The sequence below is a fragment of the Salvelinus alpinus genome, chromosome 12 (assembly GCF_045679555.1).
Source record: "Salvelinus alpinus chromosome 12, SLU_Salpinus.1, whole genome shotgun sequence".
Lineage (NCBI taxonomy): Eukaryota > Metazoa > Chordata > Actinopteri > Salmoniformes > Salmonidae > Salvelinus > Salvelinus alpinus.
In genome coordinates, this window is record NC_092097.1 from 33953756 (window position 1) to 33978349 (window position 24594).

The 24594-nt window shown below is 41.9% G+C and overlaps 1 protein-coding gene and 1 long non-coding RNA gene across 8 annotated transcripts in view; one reads left to right on the plus strand and one right to left on the minus strand.

Moving 5' to 3' along the window:
- LOC139535946 (uncharacterized) overlaps positions 1-8329 on the minus strand; it is a 15377-nt gene extending 7048 nt beyond the window's left edge. The window contains exons 1-2 of the long non-coding RNA XR_011667229.1: positions 7993-8329; positions 7612-7869 (exon numbers count right to left, since the gene is read on the minus strand). This is a non-coding gene — a long non-coding RNA (uncharacterized lncRNA). The remainder of the gene's footprint in view (positions 1-7611; positions 7870-7992) is intronic.
- Positions 8330-8759: 430 nt separating this feature from the next.
- Positions 8760-24594, plus strand: part of LOC139535947 (serine/threonine-protein phosphatase 6 regulatory ankyrin repeat subunit C-like) — a 73828-nt gene continuing 57993 nt past the window's right edge. For 5 of the 7 annotated variants that reach the window (XM_071335934.1, XM_071335935.1, XM_071335936.1 and 2 more), the window contains exons 1-10: positions 8760-8953; positions 10031-10114; positions 11963-12041; positions 12354-12424; positions 12636-12836; positions 13053-13140; positions 15306-15448; positions 15641-15853; positions 23406-23484; positions 23784-23898. In XM_071335934.1, coding sequence (XP_071192035.1) covers positions 8927-8953; positions 10031-10114; positions 11963-12041; positions 12354-12424; positions 12636-12836; positions 13053-13140; positions 15306-15448; positions 15641-15853; positions 23406-23484; positions 23784-23898 — 1100 coding nt within the window. In that variant the 5' untranslated portion in view covers positions 8760-8926. Of the gene's footprint in view, positions 8954-10030; positions 10115-11962; positions 12042-12353; positions 12425-12635; positions 12837-13052; positions 13141-14885; positions 14993-15305; positions 15449-15640; positions 15854-23405; positions 23485-23783; positions 23928-24594 lie in introns of those variants that run through there. The other 2 variants (XM_071335940.1, XM_071335939.1) reach the window with 2 other exon arrangements.

A 24594-nucleotide genomic window follows, 5' to 3' on the forward strand; every position in this document is an offset into this window, starting at 1 on the left:
AAACTTACGTATTGCTTTTTAGCCCTTTTCATGTACACTTGATTGTGTGTTTTGGATCATTGTCTTGTTGCATGACCCAGCTGCGCTACAGCTCACAGACGGATGGGCTGACATTCTCCTGTAGAATTCTCTGATACAGTGGTTCCTTCTATTAAGGCAAGTCATCCAGGTCCTGAGGCAGCAAAGCATCCCCAAACAATCTCCATGCTTGACCATTGGTGTTTGTATTTATTAGGGATCCCCATTAGCTGCTGCAAAGGCAGCAGCTACTCTGCCTGGGGTCCAACCTATTAAAGCACTTACATTACATAAAAGCTAAATCAGTACATCATAACATTATTAAACCACTACATATCTACAATACTAAATGTTTAATACCACCATACAACAATATCACAATATGTGCGTATTCATGTGTCTGCACCTTTGTGTGCGTCTCTTCACAGTCCCCGTTCTATAAGGTGTATTTTTACCTTTAAAGAAAAAATTTGATTCTACTTCTTGCATCAGTTACCTGATATGGAATAGAGTTCCATGTAGTCATGACTCTATGTAGTACTGTGCGCCTCCCATAGTCTGTTCTGGACTGTGAAGAGACCTCTGGTGGCATGTCTTGCTGGGTATGCATGGGTGTCTGAGCTGTGTGCTAGTATTTTAAACAGCCAGCTCGGTACATTCAGCTTGTCAACACCTCTTACAAAAAGAAGTAGTGATGAAGTCAGTCTCGCTTCCACTTTGAGCTATTAGAGATAGACATGCATGTCATTGTTAGCTCTCTGTGTACTTTTAAGGGCCAGCCGGCTGCCCTGTTCTGAGCCAACTGCAATTTTCCCAAGTCCCTCTTTGTGGCACCTGACCACACTACTGAACAGTAGTCTAGGTGCAACAAAACTAGGGCCTGTAAGACCTGCCTTGTTGATAGTGTTGTTTAGAAGGCAGAGTAGCACTATATTATGGACAGACTTCTCCCCATCTTAGCTACTGTTGTACCAATATGTTTTGACTGACAGTTTACATTCCAGGGTTACTCCAAGCAGTTTAGTCACCTCAATATCCACATTCATTACGATATGTAGTTGAGGTTTAGGGTTTAGTGAATGATTTGTCCCAAATACAATGCTTTTAGTTTTGTTAATATTTAGGACTAACTTATTCCTTGCAACCCATTCCGAAACTAACTCATCCGCATACATAAACACACTGGCTTTACTCAAAGTCAGTGGCATGTCTTTGGTAAATATTGAAAAAAGTAAGGAGGCAAAACAGCTACCCTGGGGAATTCCTGATTCTACCTGGATTATGTTTGAGAGGCTTCCATTAAAAAACACCCTCTGTGTTCTGTTAGACAAGTAACTCTTTATCCACATTACAGCAGGGGGTGTAAAGCCATAACACATACACTACCATTCAAAAGTTTGGGGTCACTTAGAAATGTCCTTGTTTTTGAAAGAAAAGCAATTTTTTGGTCCATTAAAATAACATGAAATTGATTAGAAATACAGTGTAGCCATTGTTAATGTTGTAAATAACTATTGTAGCTGGAAACGGCAGATTTGTTATGGAATATCTACATAGGCGTACAGAGGTCCATTATCAGCAACCATGACTCCTGTGTTCCAATGGCACATTGTGTTAGCTAATCCAAGTTTATCATTTTAAAAAGGCTAAGTGATCATTAGAAAACCCTTTTGCAATTATGTTAGCACAGCTGAAAACTGTTGTGCTATTAAAGAAGGAATAAAACTGGCCTTCTTATGACCAGTTGAGTATCTGGAGCATCAGCATTTGTGGGTTTGATTACAGGCTCAAAATGGCCAGAAACAAAAACCTTTCTTCTGAAACTCGTCAGTCTATCCTTGTTCTGAGAAATGAAGGCTATTCCATAAGAGAAATTGCCAGGAAACTGAAGATCTCGTACAACGCTGTGTACTACTACCTTCACAGAACAGCGCAAACTGGCTCTAACCAGAATAGAAAGAGGAGTGGGAAGCCCCGGTGCACAACTGAGCAAGAAGACAAGTACATTAGAGTGTCTAGTTTGAGAAACAGATGCCTCACAAGTCCTCAACTGGCAGCTTCATTAAATAGTACCCGCAAAACACCAGTCTCAACGTCAACAGTGAAGAGGTGACCCCGGGATGCTGGCCTTCTAGGCAGAGTTGCAAAGAAAAGCCATATCTCAGACTGGCCAATAAAAAGAAAAGATTAAGATGGGCAAAAGACCACAGACACTGGACAGAGGAAGATTGGAAAAATTTGTTTTGGACAGACGAATCTAAGTTTGAGGTGTTCGGATCACAAAGAAGAACATTCGTGAGACGCAGAAAAAATTAAAAGCTGGAGGAGTGCTTGACGCCATCTGTCAAGCATGGTGGAGGCAATGTGATGGTCTGGGGGTGCTTTGGTGGTGGTAAAGTGGGAGATTTGTACAGGGTAAAAGATATCTTGAAGAAGGAATGCTATCACTCCATTTTGCAATGCCATGCCATACCCTGTGGACGGCGCTTAATTGGAGCCAATTTCCTCCTACAACAGGACAATGACCCAATGCACAGCTCCAAACTATGCAATAACTATTTAGGGAAGAAGCAGTCAGCTGGTATTCTGTCTATAAAGGAGTGGCCAGCACAGTCACCAGATCTCAACCCTATTGATCTGTTGTGGGAGCAGCTTGACCATATGGTACGTAAGAAGTGCACATGAAGCCAATCCAACTTGTGGGAGGTGCTTCAGGAAGCATGGGGTTAAATCTTTTCAGATAACCTCAACAAATTGACAACTAGAATGCCAAAGGTCTGCAAGGCTGTAATTGCTGCAAATGGAGGATTCTTTGACGAAAGCAAAGTTTGAAGGACACAATTATTTCAATTTAAAAAATAATTATTTATAACCATGTCAACATATTGAATATATTTCCTATTCATTTTGCAACTCATTTCATGTATGTTTTCATTGAAAACAAGGACATTTCTAAGTGACCCCAAACTTTTGAACGGTAGTGTACGTTTTTCCAGCAGTAGACTATGATCGGTAAACGTCAAAAGCTGCACTGAAGTGTAACAAGACAGCCTCCACAATCATTTTATCATCAATTTCTCCCAGCCAATCATCAGTCATTTGTGTAAATGCTGTGCTTGTGGAGTGTTTCCCTATAAGCATGCTGAAAGTCTGTTGTCAATTTGTTTACTGTGAAATAGCATTGTATCTGGTTAACAAAAAAAATACAGAAGTTTACTAAGGGTTGGTAACAGGCTTATTGTTCGGCTATTTGAGCCAGTAAAGGGGGCTTTAATATTCTTGGGTAGCGGAATGACTTTTGCTTCCCTCCAGGCCTGAGGGCACACACTTTCTAGTAATGCAGTGTTTGGTTTTCAACCAGGCATAATGGGACCCATGTTGTCTAAAAAGTTGACTCAAGTTTGTCAAGAAGCATCTGGATGATCATCAAGACTTTTGGAAGAATGTTCTAGAAGAAGGTTTTGGTTGAAGATCTGATGACATTCAGTATAAAAAAAATGCAAAAGTAGAGAAAATTAGAAAGGGGCCAAATACTTATTTCCAGCTGGTGCAGTCCCATGGCAGTACGTGGTGGTGTGATCCATCCTCCACAGTGCCACCCCAAGATTATATTTTAAGAGCCACCCACAGCTATTATAAAATGAGCAAAAATATTCCATTAAAGTTGAATCTGTGTTTGTGTCAGTTAAGAATGGATGAAAATAGGGGAGGGTCATGCATTTAATATTTCAGTCAAGGGGGAGGGTTTATTTAAAAAATATTGTTTTACATAGTCCAGGGGGATCATGTAATTTGTAATTGATTACATTTTTAAAAATTCTCAGTGTTTTAGAATGAGTTGCTTATTAGGCTATGTATCGATGTGTGACCGATGCCACCCCTCATCTCTGATCTTTGCTGGGCACGCAATATCAATTGGCCCTATAGGCTATTTAGTGTGGTCTCAATCAAATAATCTATAGGCTACGAAATGCATTCTTGGAGAAGCACAGAGCCAAGTTGTATTTCTAAGATAGCTGCTGGAATGGTATAAATTAAACTAGGCTGCATTACACACTGCAGTGAATCTGCCAACCCTGAGCCCCGGCCTGCTCTGCTGATCAACTACTTTTTTGAGTGCTGCTTAACCAATGGCTGTACTGTGTAGCGCTACGATGGCAATTCATTTTCTGTACAATAGAAGATGTTTAAACCCAGACAGCTTTTAGGGAAACACTTGTGAGAACCTCTGGTAGAAGAGGTAGCCAGCAGTTAAAGCTGACATTTTTCTGCATCGGTAGGCCTACTCTGACTGGGGGGTGGAAAGGTAGGACTAACTTTTGAAAGTACCATGCTCAGATTCCTAATGATCTCACAGTTTTAATTATTTGTAAACAGGGCCAGTTTAGTCGCAAACAAGACATACTGATTTGGCAATGGAGAAATATGAATTAATTAACACCCAAGGCCTACCTCTGTCTATTCTTAGCCTGTAATTTTGGTAATTTGTGTTGTATTAAAAAAAAGTTTCTGCTAATAAGTAAAATTACATGAAATGTGAATAAATGGCCATTTTTTTCCGGACCTGCAAATACGATGATAGATTTATGCAATGATTTTACTATAAAAGGAGATCTATCCACCCCTACTCTTGTCCACGGTGGTCTGCGAACCGTAAACCTTCTAACCCTCAGCACTTTGCTCTATCAAAAGTTACACGTTGCTATGTAATGCTTACAGAATGAAAAACAGTTTCTAAAACTGCATATCTTAGGCTCTGGTCTGTCCAAGAAGTATGGGTAAACGGTAGACATGTTCTGTGCTATCCACTTTGTTTTAATTATTATTTTGGGTTTAGGGGAGGGTCACCTTTTTCAAGGGATTCAGGGAGGGTTTAGGTAAAATATATTTACTGAAGGGAGGGCCATCCATTTTCATTTCAGAGGTCTGATTTTCTCCATGTAACCCTTATTTTAAATAATGTTCACTCACTTTTTCATCCTTTGCATGAATAGTGCACTTAAAGTGGAACTGACACTGTTTTAGCAACATGAAATCGTATTAAATGCTGTCCAGCTCTTTGGTCTTGGCCATAGTGGAGTTTGGAGTGTGACTGTTTGAGGTTGTGGACAGGTGTCTTTTATACTGATAACAAGTTCAAACAGGTGCCATTAATACAGGTAACGAGTGGAGGACAGAGGAGCCTCTTAAAGAAGAAGTTACAGGTCTGTGAGAGCCAGAAATCTTGCTTGTTTGTAGGTGACCAAATACTTATTTTCCACCATAATTTGCAAATAAATTCATTAAAAATCCTACAATGTGATTTTCTGGATTTTGTTTTCTCATTTTGTCTGTCATAGTTGAAGTGTACCTATGATGAAAATTACAGGCCTCTCATCTTTTTAAGTGGGAGAACTTGCACAATTGGTGGCTGACTAAATACTTTTTTGCGCCCACTGTATACCCCCTGGAAAAATGACACCTTTTTTAGATTTTATGACAAGCAAGCACTTAAATATGGTAGTTTTCATACATGTATAGAATGTTTGGGAATGACGTAGAGTAAGGCATTTGTGAAAATTATATAGCAATATAGAGTGGGAAAGCGGCGGTGTGTTTGGACAACTAATAGACACTGCAGTAAATAAAGCCTATTAAAAAACATCTGTCTTGTCCAGGACCAGAGTCTACACAGACCGGTGCGCCATAGCCAATCAGAGCTACAGTAGGCCTATATGCAAATAAGCCTGCCAGGCCTGCCATCATTCACCTTGATCTGGACTATGTTCACAGGCAGTGGCAACAGTGTGACTTTAGATCATTAGAAAGCATTCGCCAAAAGCCACAAAATACACCTGAATGATTTCTGCAAATAGGTAACTACCACGGGAGTCCTCTTATATATTTGGGAACTTTACAGTCCAATTGATCAAACAACCATTAAAAGGTATGCTCTCTCTCACTCAGTTGCCTATGCACATCAACAACTGTTAGCCAGAGTGAGATGATCTCAAATCTAATGAGGGAATAGTAAATAAACACTCAAACTTTTTCAGCTTGTAGTTGGCAATCAAAATTGCACTGATACACAGGCCTGCTCACCCTTCTCCAGCTTGCCTGCCAATGCATGCTTGTCTCAACCCACATTTTGACAACTGAATGAGGAACATGCCTACATACCTGCCCATTTGACTGATGCCAAATATACTAAACAAAAATATAAATGCAACATGTAAAGTGTTGGTCCCACGTTTCATGAGTTGAAATAAAAGATCCCAGAAAATTGTCATATGCACAAAAAGCTTATTTCTCTCCAATTTTGTGGACAAATTAGTTTACATCCCTGTTAGTGAGCATTTCTCCATTGCCAAGACAATCCATCCACCTGACAGGCGTGTCATATCAAGAAACTGATTAAACAGCATGATCATTACACAGGTGCACCTTGTGCTGGGGACAATAAAAGGCCACTAAAATGTGCAGTTTTGTGACAACACAATGCCACAGATGTCTCAATTTTCAATGGAGTGTGCAATTGGAATGCTGACTGCAGAAATGTCCACCAGAGCTGTTGCAAGATAATTTAATGTTAATTTCCCTACCATGAACCGCCTCCAACATCATTTTTGAGAATTTGGTAGTATGTCCAACTGGCCTCACAACCGCAGACCACGTGTAACAACACCAGCCTAGGACCTCCACATCAGGCTTCTTCACCTGCAGGATAGACTGAGACCAGCCACCAGCCACCAGCTGATGAAACTGTGGGTTTTGTAAAACCGAAGAATTTATTCACAAACTGTCAGAAACCATATCAGGGAAGGTCAACTCGTTATCCTCACCAGGGTCTTGACCTGATTGCAGTTCGGCGTCACGCTGGAGAAGTGTGCTTTTCACAGATGAATCCTGGCTTCAACTGTCTGGCAGACGGCAGACAGCGTGTATGGAGCGGTTTGCTGATGTCAACGTTGAGAACAGAGTGCCCCATGGTGGCGGTGGGGTTGTGGTATGGGCCATTCCATTATAGGCTGTGACTTACTTAGAATTAAATACAAACTAAACGAAAAATGACTTCAGTGCCTTTGAATACATTTTTAGAAACAGGAGTTTGGACAGTCTGTGGCTTCATGCTCATGCGTTGGTGTCAGAAGAGCAGGCCAGCGGCGAATATGCTCTCCACACTTGCAGAGCCACACTGGGGATGCTAAACACCCTTTTGGCCACTCTTGCTAGGCTGAGCTTATAGGTTGGCATACATGTTTTTAGGCAAAATAACCCCATAAAAATGTAAAGCTCCTTGATAATATACCAGGCCTATTGAGCCAAAATCAAGGCGAATGGCCGATTACACTATTGTTGCTCAGCTAATGTTGCTCACATCACAGACACACGTTCTGTAAAGCATGTGTGCTACCTAACTGCCTGATTCCATCAGAATTACATTTTTAATGTAATTTTAGTAACAGGATAATCAGCTTGCAAGCTAACATTGCTCGACCCCTTGCCTAAATCGAATGAAATGCCATAACTCTTTAGCTGGTTACGTATTGTAGCGACCCGCACAGACAGCTGTGTGTTAAGTGTTAGGCTATTAGTGGGTTGTGTTGTACTTACCAATGTTCGCGGGGTCCGACATGCCAATCAACCTGCTATCTGCCAATCAGGGGAATGCCTGGAATGTTCTGATGCCGGGCATCCTGGTGGTTGGCGGAGTGGCGTGGAGGGGGGTTGGGCAGGGGGATGGAGCATTGGAAGTCAAGACCAGGTTTAGCCATTGTTCTTTCTCTTATGTCTGGCCTTCACAAGAGAAGGTCACGGTTGGTTTGTGGGTATCTTTCATTTATTTGGCGTGGGCTACGGCCAAACATTAGCCTGTGTAAAGTTGGGTTAATAAACCGTCAATTCGTAAACTCAATCCTCTGTCTGGACAATTGTTCCTTTATGATCTAGTCAGGTCATTACAGTATTAAACAGTTTCATCTGCCAGCTTCTTACCTTCTTATTACTTTGCCCGGTCAGATCCACTGATAGTCACCGGCTATAAACTGCCTTCTTCACTTCTGTCGAGTTGGAGAAAATTCTACTGAAACATGTCCTAGGTCCGGACACTCCCACTTAAATTGTGTAAGAAGCTAACCATCTGACTCATTCGTTTTTGTTGTTGTCAATGAACGCATTCACCCCCGTAGAAATAGAACGATCATTCAATTTCTATGTTCATCACTATATATATATATATATTTTTTTTTTAAATTGAATATCCGAAACATACAGTGTACTTGCATTGAAGCCGCTAAACAGCTATATCATACCAGTCATCCAACAGACTCCCATTCAGAGCGACACACAGAAACATCCAGGGTCAATGCCCCTTGGCAGGTCTCCCACCAGGCCAAAAAACGTGAACCCGAACCCTCCAAGATCCCCCCACAGTTCCCCAATAGCTGTCCCTCGGCCATATGTTCATCACTTTGTAAATCTTGCTACAGAAGATTAATTTTCTCAACCCCCCAAAAAAGAAGCTGAAATATCTACCTAACACAAAAAAATAGTCCAGCTAGTTTTCTTGAATAAGACAGCTAACGTTAGATGGTATAATATTCATTGCAGACAGATGTTTTGTCTCTGATATAGTTACGACGTTACTAAAACTATTACATTTACACATTTTATGGGTAGATTGTGGTGCACTATTCAAAGTGACCACTGTATGTCGCTGCTTGTAGTTACTGCACATACTAGCTTTTACCGACGGCCGCCGTTCAAGTACGCACCACTTGTGTCTATCAGTGCAATAAACAACGGCTAGCACACACGGACGCAGAACAAACCCTTCCCCGAACAATTACCACAATAAAACAAAAATATCGCAATTAGCTACATCTCCACCCGATCCTAATGAAGGATCTCCGGCCTGACTGACTAGGATATGGGAATACTTAACATAATAGACCAGGTAGGTAACGCAAATTAAAGCTTACTACGGTCGGTATTCCTTTTGGAAACCGTTGTTTTCTTAATCACTGTTTCCTTATGAGGGCGGGTTTGATAGATAGCTAGCTAACGTTAGCTTGCTAGGTCTCGCTAACTACGGTGCTTGGCCTAAGCTCGTTTATGGCCATTTTAACGATAGTGTAATCACATTTTACATGCTCCAATAAAATGAAGTATAACGTGGGACTGTATTGTTTGCTAAAAGTATCTCCGCTGATTTGTTCGCTTGCTAATGCCTAACTACTAAATGTGGCAATATCATGTACACACCAGCTTTCCTATCCAGGCTATCATCCCATAGCTAACGTAGTTAGCTAACTGGTATCGGTATGGACGACGACATATTCTGAATAGTAGCCAGCTATCTATTTGGCTAAGCATTTGGGATTTTATGATTTTCAGTATGAACAACTTGTTTAGACGTCAATAACCAACAATATAGGAGTAATGACGGTCACATTCTTAGCCAACTAACTGACAGCTAGGAAACTAACGTTAGCTATCTAGATCGATACGTCGTCGTTGCAGTAAGCATTAGTTAGCTATGGACTGGGCTGTCACTACTGTGTTGGTAAAGTCTCGAGTTAACTGGACATAATTATGTATTCCGCTAACTTTTTATAGTTGCATGTTGTACAGAAATGCAACCAGCTGTTACGATTTAATTACTGCGTGCGTGAGGCGTTTTCCAATTCCAAGCGAAGTACGTTGTGTTGGGTGCACGCAGCTAACGTTGGCAAATATGACAAGTAGTGTCTGTCTGTTTAGCAATTCCCAGTCAAGTGGATAGCTAGCTAATGTCATTCGTCCACCCCGTGTTATCAGGGAAGCATCACACATTTTATAGCGTAATGCCCAGATCCCACACCTGTCTATGACAATGACCTCTTATAATATTAACTTGCACAATGCAAAGAAGTTTGCAAGAAATTGGACCAGATAACGCAGGTCCATTATATATATTTTTATTTACAGGATCAGGATGTCAGTTATGCATGCACAGTCTGAAAATATGTAATGTGTCTATATTCTCTTCCAGACTTTGCTGGTCCAGGCTATATTTAGCCGAAATGCAGAGGAAGTGAAGTTTTTGTTGCACAAGAATGAAGAAGTCAATGCACTGGTAAGATGGCTCGCTACACATTAACATGCCCTTGTGTGAATCAATTTACTCCACATTTCCTATGGTACCCATACTAGACACTTTCTTAATGAGCCAGCCAGTTAAACAGCAAGGAATTACCTCTCCAATCCTCTACAGGGTTTGACCTCCTGTGCATGTGACCTTAAACTTTGATTTGATTTGATCTTCCTGTCAACTGTGAATCAGATATAGTTAACGCAACAGAGTAAATAAATAATGCTATGTGGAGCAGTAATGTTATACCCATAGTATTTCACACTTCACATTCTTGGTCACAGCTTTCAACAGTATCTGTGCATGTTGTTCTCTTCAAAAACCATCTTGAGTGTAAGCTGTATTTTGTGTGTGTGTGGTTGCATTGCACACAAGTGCATATGCCCCATGTATTTGAAGACAAGGAAAATATTAGTTTACGGTTAAGGGATTGATGGGAGGAAAAGCTTAGCATTGAGAGATTGAAAGCATCTTCTTCCATCCAAGTGTGTGGCCGATCAGTCTAGATTCCTCGCTCGTTCAGTCCATCCCTCTGGTAATCTGACCAGCTGGCTGTCAGGTTAGAGCCCTGACACCATTCTCTAGGTCCACTTAATACACACACAGCCAGTCTTAACATTTAGTTTCACAGGTGCTGAAACGGGGCAAGGTGAGGGCACCTAATGTGAATAGTGGTGTATAGAAAGTGGAAAGGAACTTCTACAGTGGAGAGGAAGGGGTCTCAAATTGCTGAGTGCATGCTTTCAAACAGCATCGGTTCAAATATGGCTTGGTGCCAATATGTAAATTCAGTAGCTGCAATTTGTTAAATGTCACAACAACCTAAATCAGTTTCTATTGTATATTAATATATTTTGCATTTACAATGGAGTCAATATTTGGCAGAGGTCAAATATTATATCACTGTCAATACTCAGTTGAAGCCACTAGCCCTCGGGCTATTCAATCACTGCTTCAAGTCAAAGAAGACATTCTGTTCTACCACAGCAAAAGTAATATGCAGTTGAGCTCCCTTTGCTTCACTTTCACATGGTTAACATTGTTTTGATTCCTACATGCATCCAAACATGAATTCTTGCTATGCAAGATAACATTTTTGACTTGTACGCCCAAAACCCACAGGGATTTGTTGTCCTTAAAACAGCCTCTCATCCCGGAGGCCCAAAATCCTCAAACGGCTTCCTCCTCCAGTCAGTCAGTGATTGAATGATGCGTATGGAGAATAAGACAGCAATTTCCTTACTAGGGCTGTGAGGGTGAGACCGGGCCTGAGCCCTCATTCCCCACACGCCTCCCTTCCTTCTTTTCACTGTCATGAGTCATTCACTGGTGGGTTTACACTGCACACACACATTCCAGTACGGAGGACAGGGTCCGTTAACAGGCTAAAGATGCCTGAGCAATTTTACTCACTGAGGTGGATTTCAAGCCCTTTCGGTTTACAGAATGAAAAAAATACAATCTGGTCTTGCCACATTTTTAGATACAGCATACCTAATCCCAACTAATACTTTTCTGTGAAAAATAGTTCATACTGAATATTCTGAGGAGACGGACTACAGGCCAACATGTATGACATACCTTTTTACTTTAGTTTTTTGCAGGATGACTATTTCTTTCTGTATTTTCAATATCCTGTAATTAAAAGCTATTTTATGTAGTTGGTTTCAAGTTCAAACCTATTAGCAGCGGTATTACGTTTTATATTCTCGGCCTTTGAGGTGTATCGTTCAACTTGCTGTTTGTTTTTAATACAATGATGTGATCAAAACCAACTGTGGGCATTAATCTGGGTCCTTGCTGACTGTTTCTCTGTCTGCTCTCTCTCCTCAGGACCAAGAACGCCGTACCCCCTTACATGCTGCTGCGTGTTTGGGCGACGTTCACATTATGGACCTCCTCATTAATTCAGGTAACGTTCTCCAGCATGAGACAGACACTTTTCAGAGTGATTTGCATTATTCACTCAATTATCCCTATCATATTATGGAATAAAGGTTCATCTCATTATCTGTTAGAATATCAACCAGCATTGAAACCCTTCCCTATAGTCAGAGGTTGATAAGCCCTATCCTAAATGAATATACTGCTAATGAAACCAGAGACGTGTGCAAATGTCACTGACCATCTGAGATCTGAGGGCCATTGTGATTAGCTGAATGTGCAGTAGAGCTGAAAGCTACAGAATGGTTGACTGAGTTTGCTCTCTCTCTCTCGCTCTCAGGTGCTAGTATTAATGCTAAGGACCAAGGCTGGCTGACACCCCTGCATCGGGCAGCTGCCTCACGGAACGAAGTAAGACCGTGATGTCAAGTACTATATATAAAACCTTCTACAGTCATTTCACTTGAATTCCTCATCTGTCTTAATAGCATTGCTCAGCTTTTGAAATAGAATTTGCATACTTATAACCCATCACCTCCTTTCTTGAATAAGTAGCTATATGAATGTCAGTGATAGTCACACTCCTCATCCTTTTTATTTATTCTCCTTCCGTCTTTCCCAGAAGGCCGTGGGGCTGCTTCTGAAGCAGGATGCGGAGGTCAATCTGCGAGATAAGTTTTGGCAGACGCCGTTGCACGTGGCGGCGGCAAACCGGGCCACACGCTGCGCTGAGGCCCTAATCCCCAAGCTGAGCAGCCTGAACGTAGCAGACCGCTCCGGCAGGACGGCCCTGCACCATGCAGCACACAGCGGCCATGTGGAGGTTAGGGGTCATAGGGTGGAGGGTTATGAGTAACACTGAAATGGCACCCAATCCCCTATATAGTGTACTACTTTTGACCAGGGCCCGCATAGGGTCCCCTATATAGGGAATAGGTGCCAATTCAGACGTAGCCTATGTGATTAACTGTTCATCCTCTACTCAGAAAGGTGTCTTGAGTGTGCTGGTTTTAACTCACTATCTGCTGTCTGTTTCCAGATGGTGAATTTGCTCCTCAACAAAGGGGCGAACTTGAGTGCCAGTGATAAGAAGGAGAGGCAGCCAATCCACTGGGCCGCATACCTCGGTGGGTGGGACCTTAGAACGAACACATTTCCTGAAAGTAGCTTGGTTTCCATACAATTTGCCACAGATTTGAAATCGAATGTTCTGATATCTTTATAGAAAAATATGGGCATTTTCCCTCGATGTTTCCATCAAACAGACTTTTTGCAGATTAAAGGCTGTACGGGATGACATAGTGCATATAAAAATAACTTTTGCTGTTAAATTCCCATGTACCGAATGGAAAAATACAAGTTAAATGGATTTCCATCGCATTTTGTCACAAACTGTAGCAAATGTATCCACTCTGGTCTTGGCACATGCACTCTAGCCAACAGCTCGCATATTCTTATGGATAAGAGCGATATTATTTGTATTTGTCAAATGGCAGCCAAGCATCGATCATCATGTCACCAGAATAAGACCCTCAATATTTATTGGAAAGGAGCATCAAGCTCATCACCTTGCACTTTCACCTCCTGTGAAGTTCATCATAACTTATTTCATCTGTTGCCTAATAAACTGCATGCTTTCCCGAGTCGTAGTGGGAGGACCACAGAACATATTGCGTGACTCCCAAGTTTACTTCATTATGATGGTTATTATATTAATATTTGCGGATAAAGGCATTTCCACCACAATTTCTAGCATAATTAATTTTACAGACACAAAAAGATTGAACAAACAAATTGTCGGCGTTTATAAAATTGTACCGGCATTTCATGTTTCCATCAGCCCGGTCTTCACTTTTTTCATGCGTCAGGTAATTCAGCCACATTAAATGGTTGAATGAGGTTACTGACAATTCTCTCATTGGTTTGAGCAAAGGCACTGTACATTGATCAGACTCACTGATCTACAAATCAACTTGCATTCTAGACTTCCCATCAAGGCATCTTCATATACAGTGCATTTGGGAAAGTATTCGGATCCCTTGACTTTTTCCACATTTTGTTATGTTACAGCCTTATTCTAAAATTATTTAAATAAAACACATTTCCTCATCAATAACCCATAATGACAAAGAGAAGACATGTTTTTAGAAATGTTTGCGAATTAAAAAATAAAATGAAATCAGTATTCAGACCTTTTACTCAGTACTTGGTTGAAGCACCTTTGGTAGCGATTACAGTCTCGAGTCTTGGGTATGACGCTACAAGCTTTGCACACCTGTATTTGGGGAGTTTCTCCCATTCCTCTCTGCAGATCCTCTCGAGCTCTGTCAGGTTGGATGGGGAGCGTCGCTGCACAGCTATTTTCAGGTCTCTCCAGAGATGTTCGATCGGATTCAAGTCCGGGCTCTGGCTGGACCACTCAAGGACATTGAGACTTGTCCCGAAGCCACTCCTGCTCTGTCTTGGCTGTGTGCTTCTGGTTGTTGTCCTGATGTTATTCTTGGCATTCAGGCCAAAGAGTTGAATCTTGGTTTCATCACACCAGAGAATCTTGTTTCTCATGGTCTGCGTCCTTTAGGTGCCTTTTGGCTGCCAGCTCTAGGAATAGTCTTGGTGGTTCCAAAATTCTTCCATTTTAAGAATGATGGAGGCCACTGTGTTTTTGGGGACCTTCAATGCTGCAGACATTTTTTTGTACCCTTCCCCAGATCTGTGCCTCAACACAATCCTGTCTCGGAGCTCTACGGACAATTCCTTCGACCTCATGGCTTGGTTTTTGCTCTAACATGCACTGTCAACTGTGGGACCTTATATCAACATGTGTGTTCCTTTCCAAATCATGTCCAATCAATTGAATTTACCACAGGTGGACTCCAATCAAGTTGTAGAAACTTCTCAAGGATGATCAATGGAAACAGGATGCACCTGAGCTCAATTTCGAGTCTCATAGCAAAGGGTCTGAATACTTATGTAAATAAGGTATTTCTGTTTATTTTTAATACATTTGCAAAAATGTCCAAAAACCTGTTTTCGTTTTGTCATAATGGGGTATTGTGGGTAGATTGATGGGGGGGAAATTATTTAATCCATTTTAGAATAAGCCTGTAACGTAACCAAATGTAGAAATAGTCAAGGGGTCTGAATACTTTCCAAATACACTGTACAAAGATAAGAAAATCTTTGCCGAATCACATATCCTCACGCACAAGCAGAAGATTGACTTGGATTTCATTAACCTATCCGTGTGTGTCTATATGTTCCATGATTCTATGGTTGTCTCCTCTTCCCTCAGGGCATCTGGAGATCGTGAAGCTACTGGTGTCGCGGAGTGCGGACGCCATGTGCAGGGACAAGCGAGGTTATACCCCGCTCCACGCCGCAGCTGCCAGCGGCCAGATCGAGGTGGTCAAGTACTTGCTGCGGTTGGGGTCAGAGGTGAGGGGTCAGGGGGTGAGGCTCCATCAGGTCACCATCATATGGTCACTCCATGTGTCAGGTGGTTTCCTATTGTTGAAATGTGCTTTTTTTTTGCTTTTTTTTTAATCTCCGGACCATATAACATCCCCAAACCCCACCATCATCTCTAGTTGTTGTCTAATTTCTACCTTCTCTTTATCTCTGCGTCAGATTGACGAGCCCAACGCTTTTGGGAACACAGCGCTCCACATGGCGTGCTACACAGGCCAAGAGGCGGTTGCCAACGAGCTGGTGAACCGAGGCGCCAACGTCAACCAGCCAAACCAGCGCGGCTGCACGCCGCTGCACCTGGCCGCTGTCTCCACCAACGGGGCGCTTTGCCTCGAGCTGCTAGTTAACAACGGTGCTGACGTCAACATGCAGGTCAGTTGGAGTAGGCTGGGGAAAAAGGGATTGGTTGCACCATAAATGGCACCCTATTCCTTATATAGTGCACAAATGTGTATATACAGTGCCTTGCAAAAGTATTCATCCCCCTTGGCTTTTTTCCCCAATTTTGTTGCATTACAACCTGTCATTTAAATAGATTTTTATTTGGGTTTCATGTAATGGACATACACAAAATAGTCCAAATTGGTGAAGTGAAATGGAAAAAAGAACTTAAAAATTTAAAACGGAAAAGTGGTGCTTGCATATGTATTCACCCCCTTTGCTATGAAGCCCCAAAATAAGATCTGGTGCAACCAATTACCTTCAGAAGTCACATAATTAGTTAGATTGCACACAGGTGGACTTTATTTAAGTGTCACATGATCGCAGTATATATACACCTGTTCTGAAAGGTCCCAGAGTCTGCAACACCACTAAGCAAGGGGCACCACCAAGCAAGCGGCACCATGAAGACCAAGGAGCTCTCCAAACAGGTCAGGGACAAAGTTGTGGAGAAGTACAGATCAGGGTTGGGTTATAAAAAAATATCAGAAACTTTGAACCCCACGGAGCACCATTAAATCCATTATTTAAAAAATGGAAAGACTATGGCACCACAACAAACCTGCCAAGAGAGGGCCGCACACAAACTCATGGACCAGGCAAGGAGGGCATTAATCAGAGGCGCAACATAGAGATCCCTGAAGGAGCTGTAAAGCTCCACAGCGGCGATTGGAGTATCTGTCCATAGGACCATTTTAAGCCGTACACTCCACAGAGCTGGGCTTTACGGAAGAGTGGCCAGAAAAAAAAAGCCATTGCTTAAAGAAAAAATAAGCAAACACGTTTGGTGTTTGCCAAAAGGCATGTGGGAGACTCCCCAAACATATGGATGAAGGTACTCTGGTTAGATGAGACTAAAATGTAACTTTTTGGCCATCAAGGAAAATGCTATGTTTGGCGCAAACCCAACACCTCTCATCACCCCGAGAACAGCATCCCCACAGTGAAGCATGGTGGTGGCAGCATCATGCTGTGAGGATGTTTTTCATCTGCAGAGACTGGGATACTGGTCAGAATTGAAGGAATGATGGATGGCGCTAAATACAGGGAAATTCTTGAGGGAAACCTGTTTCAGTCTTCCAGAGATTTGAGACTGGGACGGAGGTTCACCTTCCAGCAGGACAATGACCCTAAGCATACTGCTAAAGCAACACTCAAGTGGTTTAAGGGGAAACATTTAAATATCTTGGAATGGCCTAGTCAAAGCCCGGACCTCAATTCAATTGAGAATCTGCGGTATGACTCTCTTTGGTCAAATAGTCCTTACTTTGCCTGTAGGTGTGTTGGGTCATTGTCCTGTTGAAAAACAAATGATAGTCCCACTAAGCGCAAACCAGATGGGATGACTTATAGCTGCAGAATGCTGTGGTAGCCATGCTGGTTAAGTGTGCCATGAATTCTAAATAAATCACTGGCAGTGTCACCAGCAACGCACCATCACATCTCCTCCATGCTTCACGGTGGGAACCACACATGCAGAGATCGTCCGTTCACCTACTCTGCGTCTCACAAAGACGGCAGTTGAAACTAAAAATCTCAAATTTCAACTCATCAGGCCAAAGGACAGAGTTCCACCAGTCTAATGGCCATTGCTCGTGTTTCTTGGCCCAAGCAAGTCTCTTCTTATTGGAGTCCTTTGGTAGCGGTTTCTTTACAGCAATTTGACCACGAAGGCCTGATTCACGCAGTGTCCTCTGAACAGTTGATGTAGAAATGTGTCTTTTACTTGAACTGTGAAGCATTTATTTGAGCTGCAATCTGAAGTGAAGTTAACTCTAATCAACTTAACCCCTGCAGCAGAGGCTTCCTTTCCTGTGGCAGTACTCATGAGAGCCAGTTTCATCATAGCGCTTGATGGTTTTTGCGACTGCTCTTGAAGAAACTTTAAAAGTTCTTGAAATTTTCCGGATTGACTGACATTCATGTCTTAATGTAATGATGGACTGTCATTTCTCTTTGCTTATTAGAGTTGTTCTTGATATGATATGGACTTGGTATTTTACCAAATAGGGCTATCGTCTGTATACCACCCCTACCTTGTCACAACACAACTGATTGGCTCAAATGCATTAAGAAGGAAGGAAATTCTACAAATTAACTTTTAACAAGGCACACCTGTTAATTGAAATGCATTCCAGGTGACTACCTCATGAAGCTGGCTGAGAGAATGCCAAGGTGTGCAAAGCTGTCATCAAGGCAAAGGGAGGCTACTTTGAATAATCTCAAATATAACATATATTTAGATTTGTAGCACATTTTTGGTTACCTCTTAATTTCATATGTGTTATTTCAAAGTTTTGATGTCATTACTGTTATTCTACAATGTAGAAAATAGTAAAAATAAAGAAAAACCCTTGAATGAGTAGGTGTGTCCATACTTTTGACTGGTACTGTATATACAGTGCATTCGGAAAGTATTCAGACCCATTCCCCTTTTCCACATTTTGTTATGTTACAGCCTTATTCTAATTTTTTTATATATTTTTTAAAATCTCACCAATCTACACAATACTATAATAATGACATTGTGAAAAAAAGGTTTTATTAATTTGAGCAAATTTATTACAAATGAACTGAAATACCTTATTTACATAAGTATTCAGACCCTTTATTACGAGAGTCGAAATTGAGCTCAGGTGCATCCTGTTTCCATTGATCATCCTTGATGTTTCTACAACTTGATTGGATTTGACCTGTGGTATATTTGGAATGGCACACACCTGTCTATGTAAGGTCCCACTGTTGACAGTGCATGTCAGAGCAAAAACCACGCCATGAGGTCGAAGGAATTGTCCGTAGAGCTCCGAGACAGGATTGTGTCGAGGCACAGATCTGGGGAAAGGTACCAAAACATTTCTGCAGCATTGAAGATCCCCATGAACACATTCTCAAATGGAACAAGTTTGAAACCACCAAGACTCTTCCAAGAGCCGGCTGCCCGGCCAAACTGAGCAATCGGTGAGAAGAGCCTTTGTCAGGGAGGTGACCAAGAACCCGATGGTCATTCTGACAGAGCTCCGGAGTTCCTCTGTGGAGATTAGAGAACCTTCCAGAAGGACAACCATCTTTGAGTTTGCCAAAAGGCACCTAAAGACTCAGACCATGAGAAACAAAATTCTCTAGTTTGATGAAACCAAGATTGAACTCTTTGGCCTGAATGCCAAGCGTTACGTCTGTAGGAAACCTGGCACCATCCCTATGGTGAAGCATGATGGTGGCAGCATCATGCTGTGAGGATGTTTTTCAGTGGCAGGGACTGGGAGACTCGTCAGGAATGAGGAAAAGATTAACATTGTGCAATGCAGAGAGATCCTTGATGAAAACCTGCTCCAGAGCGCTCAGGACCTCAGACTGGGGCGAAGGTTCACCTTCCAACAGGACAACGACCCTAAGCACACAGCTAAGACAATGCAGGACTGGCTTTGGGGCAAGTCTCTGAATGGCCTTGAGTGGCCCGGACTTGAACCGGATGTAACATCTCTGGAGAGACCTGAAAATAGCTGTGCAGCGACGCTCCTTATCCAACCTGACAGAGCTTGAGGGGATCTGCAGAAATAAATGGGAGAAACTCCCCAAATATAGGTGTGCCAAGCTTGTAGCGTCATACCCAAGAAGACCCGGCTGTAATCGCAGCCAAAGGTGCTTAAACAAAGTACTGAGTAAAAAGTCTGAATACTTATGTAAATGTAGTATTTCCTGTTGTATTTCTTATTACATTTGCAAAAATGTCTAAACCTGTTTCTGCTTTGTCGTTTTAATGATTTTCCGAATAAGGCTGTAACGAAACAAAATCTGAAAGTCAAGGATCTGAATACTTTCTGAATGCACTGTGTGTGTGTGTGTGTGTGTATGTACAGTGGGCTCCAAAATTACTGGCACCCCTGACTGGCAATGCACAAATAATACTTAAAAAAATATGAACAATATAATTATAGAGAGAAACTCAAAATACCAACATGTGAGAAATACTGTACTTTATTAATGTTTCAATGGAACCAACCAAAATCATTCAATTATTTAATACAAAATAAATTTAACCAAAATCAAGGTTTCATAATTATTGGCACTCCTCATTTAGTACTAAGTGCAACCACCTCTGGCAAGGATAACAGCATGGAGTCTTTTCCTGTAATATTTGACAAGGTTAAGGAACACATTTGGAGGGATTTTGGACCATTCCTCTATGCAGATCCTTTCAAGATCCTTCACATTCTTAGGTTTGCTCTTATCAACTGCCCTCTTCCACTCAGCCCACAGGTTTTCGATTGGATTGAGGTCCGGCGACTGAGATGGCCATGGCAGAACATTGATTTTGTTGTCACAGAACCATTTCTATGTGGATCTTGAGGTATGTTTCGGGTCATTGTCTTGTTGGAAAGTCCACCTACGGCCAAGTCCCAGCCTTCTGGCAGAGGCAACCAGATTGTCAGCCAAAATTGCCTAATACTTGGTGGAATTCATTATGCCATCAATCTTAACCAGTGCCCCTGGACCTATGGAATTACAACAGCCCCAAAACATCACTGACCCCCCTCCATATTTCACCGTGGGTATGAGGTGCCTCTCCTTGTATGCATCTCTGTTTCGACGCCAAACATGCCGATGCTGTATCTGACCGAAACGTTCAATTTTGGTCTCATCTGACCAGAGCACCTTCTTCCTGTCATAATTTAAATGGCGTTTGGCAAACTTCAAGTGCTTGCGTCTGTGTCTTGGGGTCATTAAGGGCTTTCTTCTGGCAACCCTTCCAAAGAGCCTGTGGATGTGGAGGTAGCGTCTGATGGTGCTTTTTGAAACCTGGTGACCCCAAGACGCCACCAAGGCCTGCAATTCTTTCAGTGATTCTTGGGGATTTTGTTGCTTTTCTCACCATTCTCCTCCCCATCCTGGGGAGCAAAATGCATTTGCGTCCTCTACCCGTGAGGTTTTCAACTGTTCCATATCTTTTGAATTTTCTAATAATTGCCCTGACAGTGTTCAGTGGTATATTCAATCGTTTGTGGATCTTCTTGTAGCCATTACCAGATTTATGAAGGTCTACGACCATCTGTCTCTTTTGAACTGCCAGTTCTATTGTTTTCTTCATGGTGTTGGATGACAAAGGGATATTGCATGCCTGTTACCTCATTTTGATACCCTAGTGAGACAGGAAGTGATGTAATGGCTCGATATAGTTCCTTAAGACTTTAATTTGTGGTATAATTTTGGTAGATGTTATTTACAATAATCTTTAAGGTTGCCATTAATTGTGAAACCTTGATTTGGAGGACATTGATTTTTAATTAAATCAATCAATTATTTTGTTTGGTTCCATTGAAACATTAATAAAGTACAGTATTTCTCACATGTTGGTATTTTGAGTTTATCTCTATAATTATATTGTTTATATTTGTTTAAGCATTGTTTGTGCATTGCCAGTCAGGGGTGCCAGTAATTTTGGAGCCCACTGTATATACACTAGTGTTCAGAAGTTTGGGGTCACTTAGAAATGTCCTTGTTTTCCATGAAAACATATTATGAAATGAGTTGCAAAATGAATAGGAAATATAGTCAAACGTTGAAAAGGTTATAAATAATGATTTTTAAAAATTGAAATAATTGTGTCCTTCAAACTTTGCTTTTGTCAAAGAATCCTCCATTTGCAGCCATTACAGCCTTGCAGACCTTTGGCATTCTAGTTATCAATTTGTTGAGGTAATCTGAAGAGATTTAACCAGATTTAACCCCATGCTTCCTGAAGCACCTCCCACAAGTTGGATTGGCTTGATGGGCACTTCTTACGTACCATACAGTCAAGCTGCTCCCACAACAGCTCAAGAGATCCGGTGAGTGTGCTGGCCACTCCATTATAGAAAGAATATCAGCTGACTGCTTTTTCCCTAAATAGTTATTGCGTAGTTTGGAGCTGTGCTTTGGGACATTGTCCTGTTGTAGGAGGAAATTGGCTCCAATTAAGCGCTGTCCACAGGGTATGGAATTGGACTCCAAAATGGAGGGATAGCCTTCCTTCTTCAAGATCCCTTTTACACTGTACAAATCTCCCACTTTATGACCACCAAAGCACCCCCAGACCATCACATTGCCTCCACTAGGCTTTACAGGTGGCGTCAAGCACTCCTCCAGCATCTTTTCATTTTTTCTGCGCCTCACGAATGTTCTTTGTGATCACCTCAAACCTAGATTTGTCTGTCCGTAACACTTTTTTTCCAATCTTCCTCTGTCCAGTGTCTTTTGCTCATCTTAATCTTTTCTTTTTATTGGCCAGTCTGAGATATGGCTTTTTCTTTGCAACTCTGCCTAGAAGGCCAGCATCCCGGAGTCACCTCTTCACTGTTGACGTTGAAACTGGTGTTTTGCGGATACTATTTCATGAAGCTGCCAGTTGAGGACTTGTGAGGCGTTTGTTTCTCAAACTAGACACACTAATGTACTTGTCCTCTTGCTCAGTTGTGAACCAGGGCCTCCCGCTCCTCTTTCTATTTTGGTTAGAGCCAGTTCGCGCTGTTCTGTGAATGGAGTAGTACACAGTGTTGTACGAGATCTACAGTTTCTTGGCAATTTCTAACATGGAATAGCCTTAATTTCTCAGAACGATAATAGACTGACGAGTTTCAGAAGAAAGGTCTTTGTTTCTGGCCATTTTGAGCCTTTACTCGAACCCACAAATACTGATGTTCCAGATACTCAACTAGTCTAAAGAAGGCCAGTTTTATTGCTTCTTTAATTAGCACAACAGTTTTCAGCTATGCTAACATAATTGCAAACGGGCTTTCTAATGATCAATTAGCCTTTTTTTAAATGATGAACTTGGATTAGCTAACACAACGTACCATTGGAACACGGGAGTGATGGTTGCTGATAATGAGTCTCTGTATGTCGGTAGTGTATATGCTCAAGCACAATGTGTACAAAACATTAGGAACACCTGCTCTCTTACTATGATATGGACTGACCATTTGAAAGCTAAGATCCCTTATTGATGTCACTTGTTAAATCCTCTTCAATCAATGTAGATGATGGGGAGAAGAGTTTAAAGAAGGATTTTTAAGCCATGAGATGTATGGGTGCCATTTAGAGGGTGAATGGGCAAGACAAAATATTTAAGTGCCTTTGAACTTTGTAGGGTAGTAGGTGTCAGCAAGGCACAACGTTGTTTTTTTTCACGCTCAACAGTTTCCTGTGTGTGTCAAGAATGGTCCACCGTCCCAAATGACATCCAGCCTGCTTGACACAATTGTGGGAAGCATTGGAATCGACATGGGCCAGCATCCCTGTGGAACGCTTTTGACACCTTGTAGAATCCATGCCCCAACAAAATGAGGCTCTTCTGAGAGCAAAAGGGGGTGCACCTCAATATTAGTACATTATATGTGTGTATATGGAATGCCGTTTGGGACGCGGTCTTAGTCAACTGAGGTTTAAGATAAATTCATTATTTACCTAACAATGAACTGTTTTTGTGTATTCTCTCTTTCTCTCACAGAGTAAAGAAGGGAAGAGCCCTTTGCACATGGCCGCTATTCACGGGCGCTTCACTCGCTCCCAAATCCTTATCCAAAACGGTAACCACACACACACATCCAAAATAATAGTAATATTTGCAATATTATTAAAATGAATACAACATTATCACACACTACACAATGATAGGGCGTTTGTGAAAAGTGCTTGCAGTATTTTAGGTAACAAACTTCTATTGAAGCGCACCACCCACCCAAACATACTCAACACTCATCCCCCCACCAGCCCATAGCAACCACCACAACTCCAACAGCCACATAGCTTCTCATAGCTGTGTCAAAAACAGTATTGTGCAATTCTCCTCTCTGCCCCGACCACATCCCCTCTCCTCTGTGTGCAGGTGGGGAGATCGACTGTGTAGATAAATATGGCAATACTCCTCTTCACGTTGCTGCTAAGCACGGCCACGAGCTGCTGATTAGCACCCTGATGACTAATGGTGCTGACACGGCCAGGTGAGAGACACACGCACACACACAATCAGGTGAGTGGCGGAACAGACACAGAACATTCTTTATGGCAGAAGCAGAATGTCTCTTCTGAATGTCAGAGGATCAGCTCTCACATTGCTTATGCAACATAATGGACCTCTCAACAAAACTAGCAGCAAAACTCAAATATTTTCTACACTGAACAGAAATATAAACGCAACATGTAAATTGTTGGCCTCACTTTTCATGAGCTGAAATAAAAGATCCCAGAAGTGTTCCATACGCACAAAGTTTTTCTCAAAAATGTTGTGCACAACTTTTGTTTACATACATGTTGGTGAGCATTTCTCCTTTGCCTAGCTAATCCATCCACCTGACATGTGTGGAATATCAAGAAGCTGATTAAACAACATGATTAAAGGTCACTCTATAATGTGCAGTTTTGTCACACAACACAATGCCACAGATGTCTCAAGTTTGGAGGGAGCATGCAGTTGGCATGCTGACAGCAGGAATGTCCATCAGATCTGTTGCCAGACAATTGAATGTTAATTTCTCTACCGTAAGTCGCCACCAACATCATTTTAGAGACTATGGCAGCACGTCCAACCAGCCTCACAACCGCAGACCACGTGTATGGCGTCATGTGGGCGAGTGGTTTACTGATGTCCACGTTGTCAAGAGTGCCCCGTGGTGGGGTTATGGTATGGGCAGGCGAAA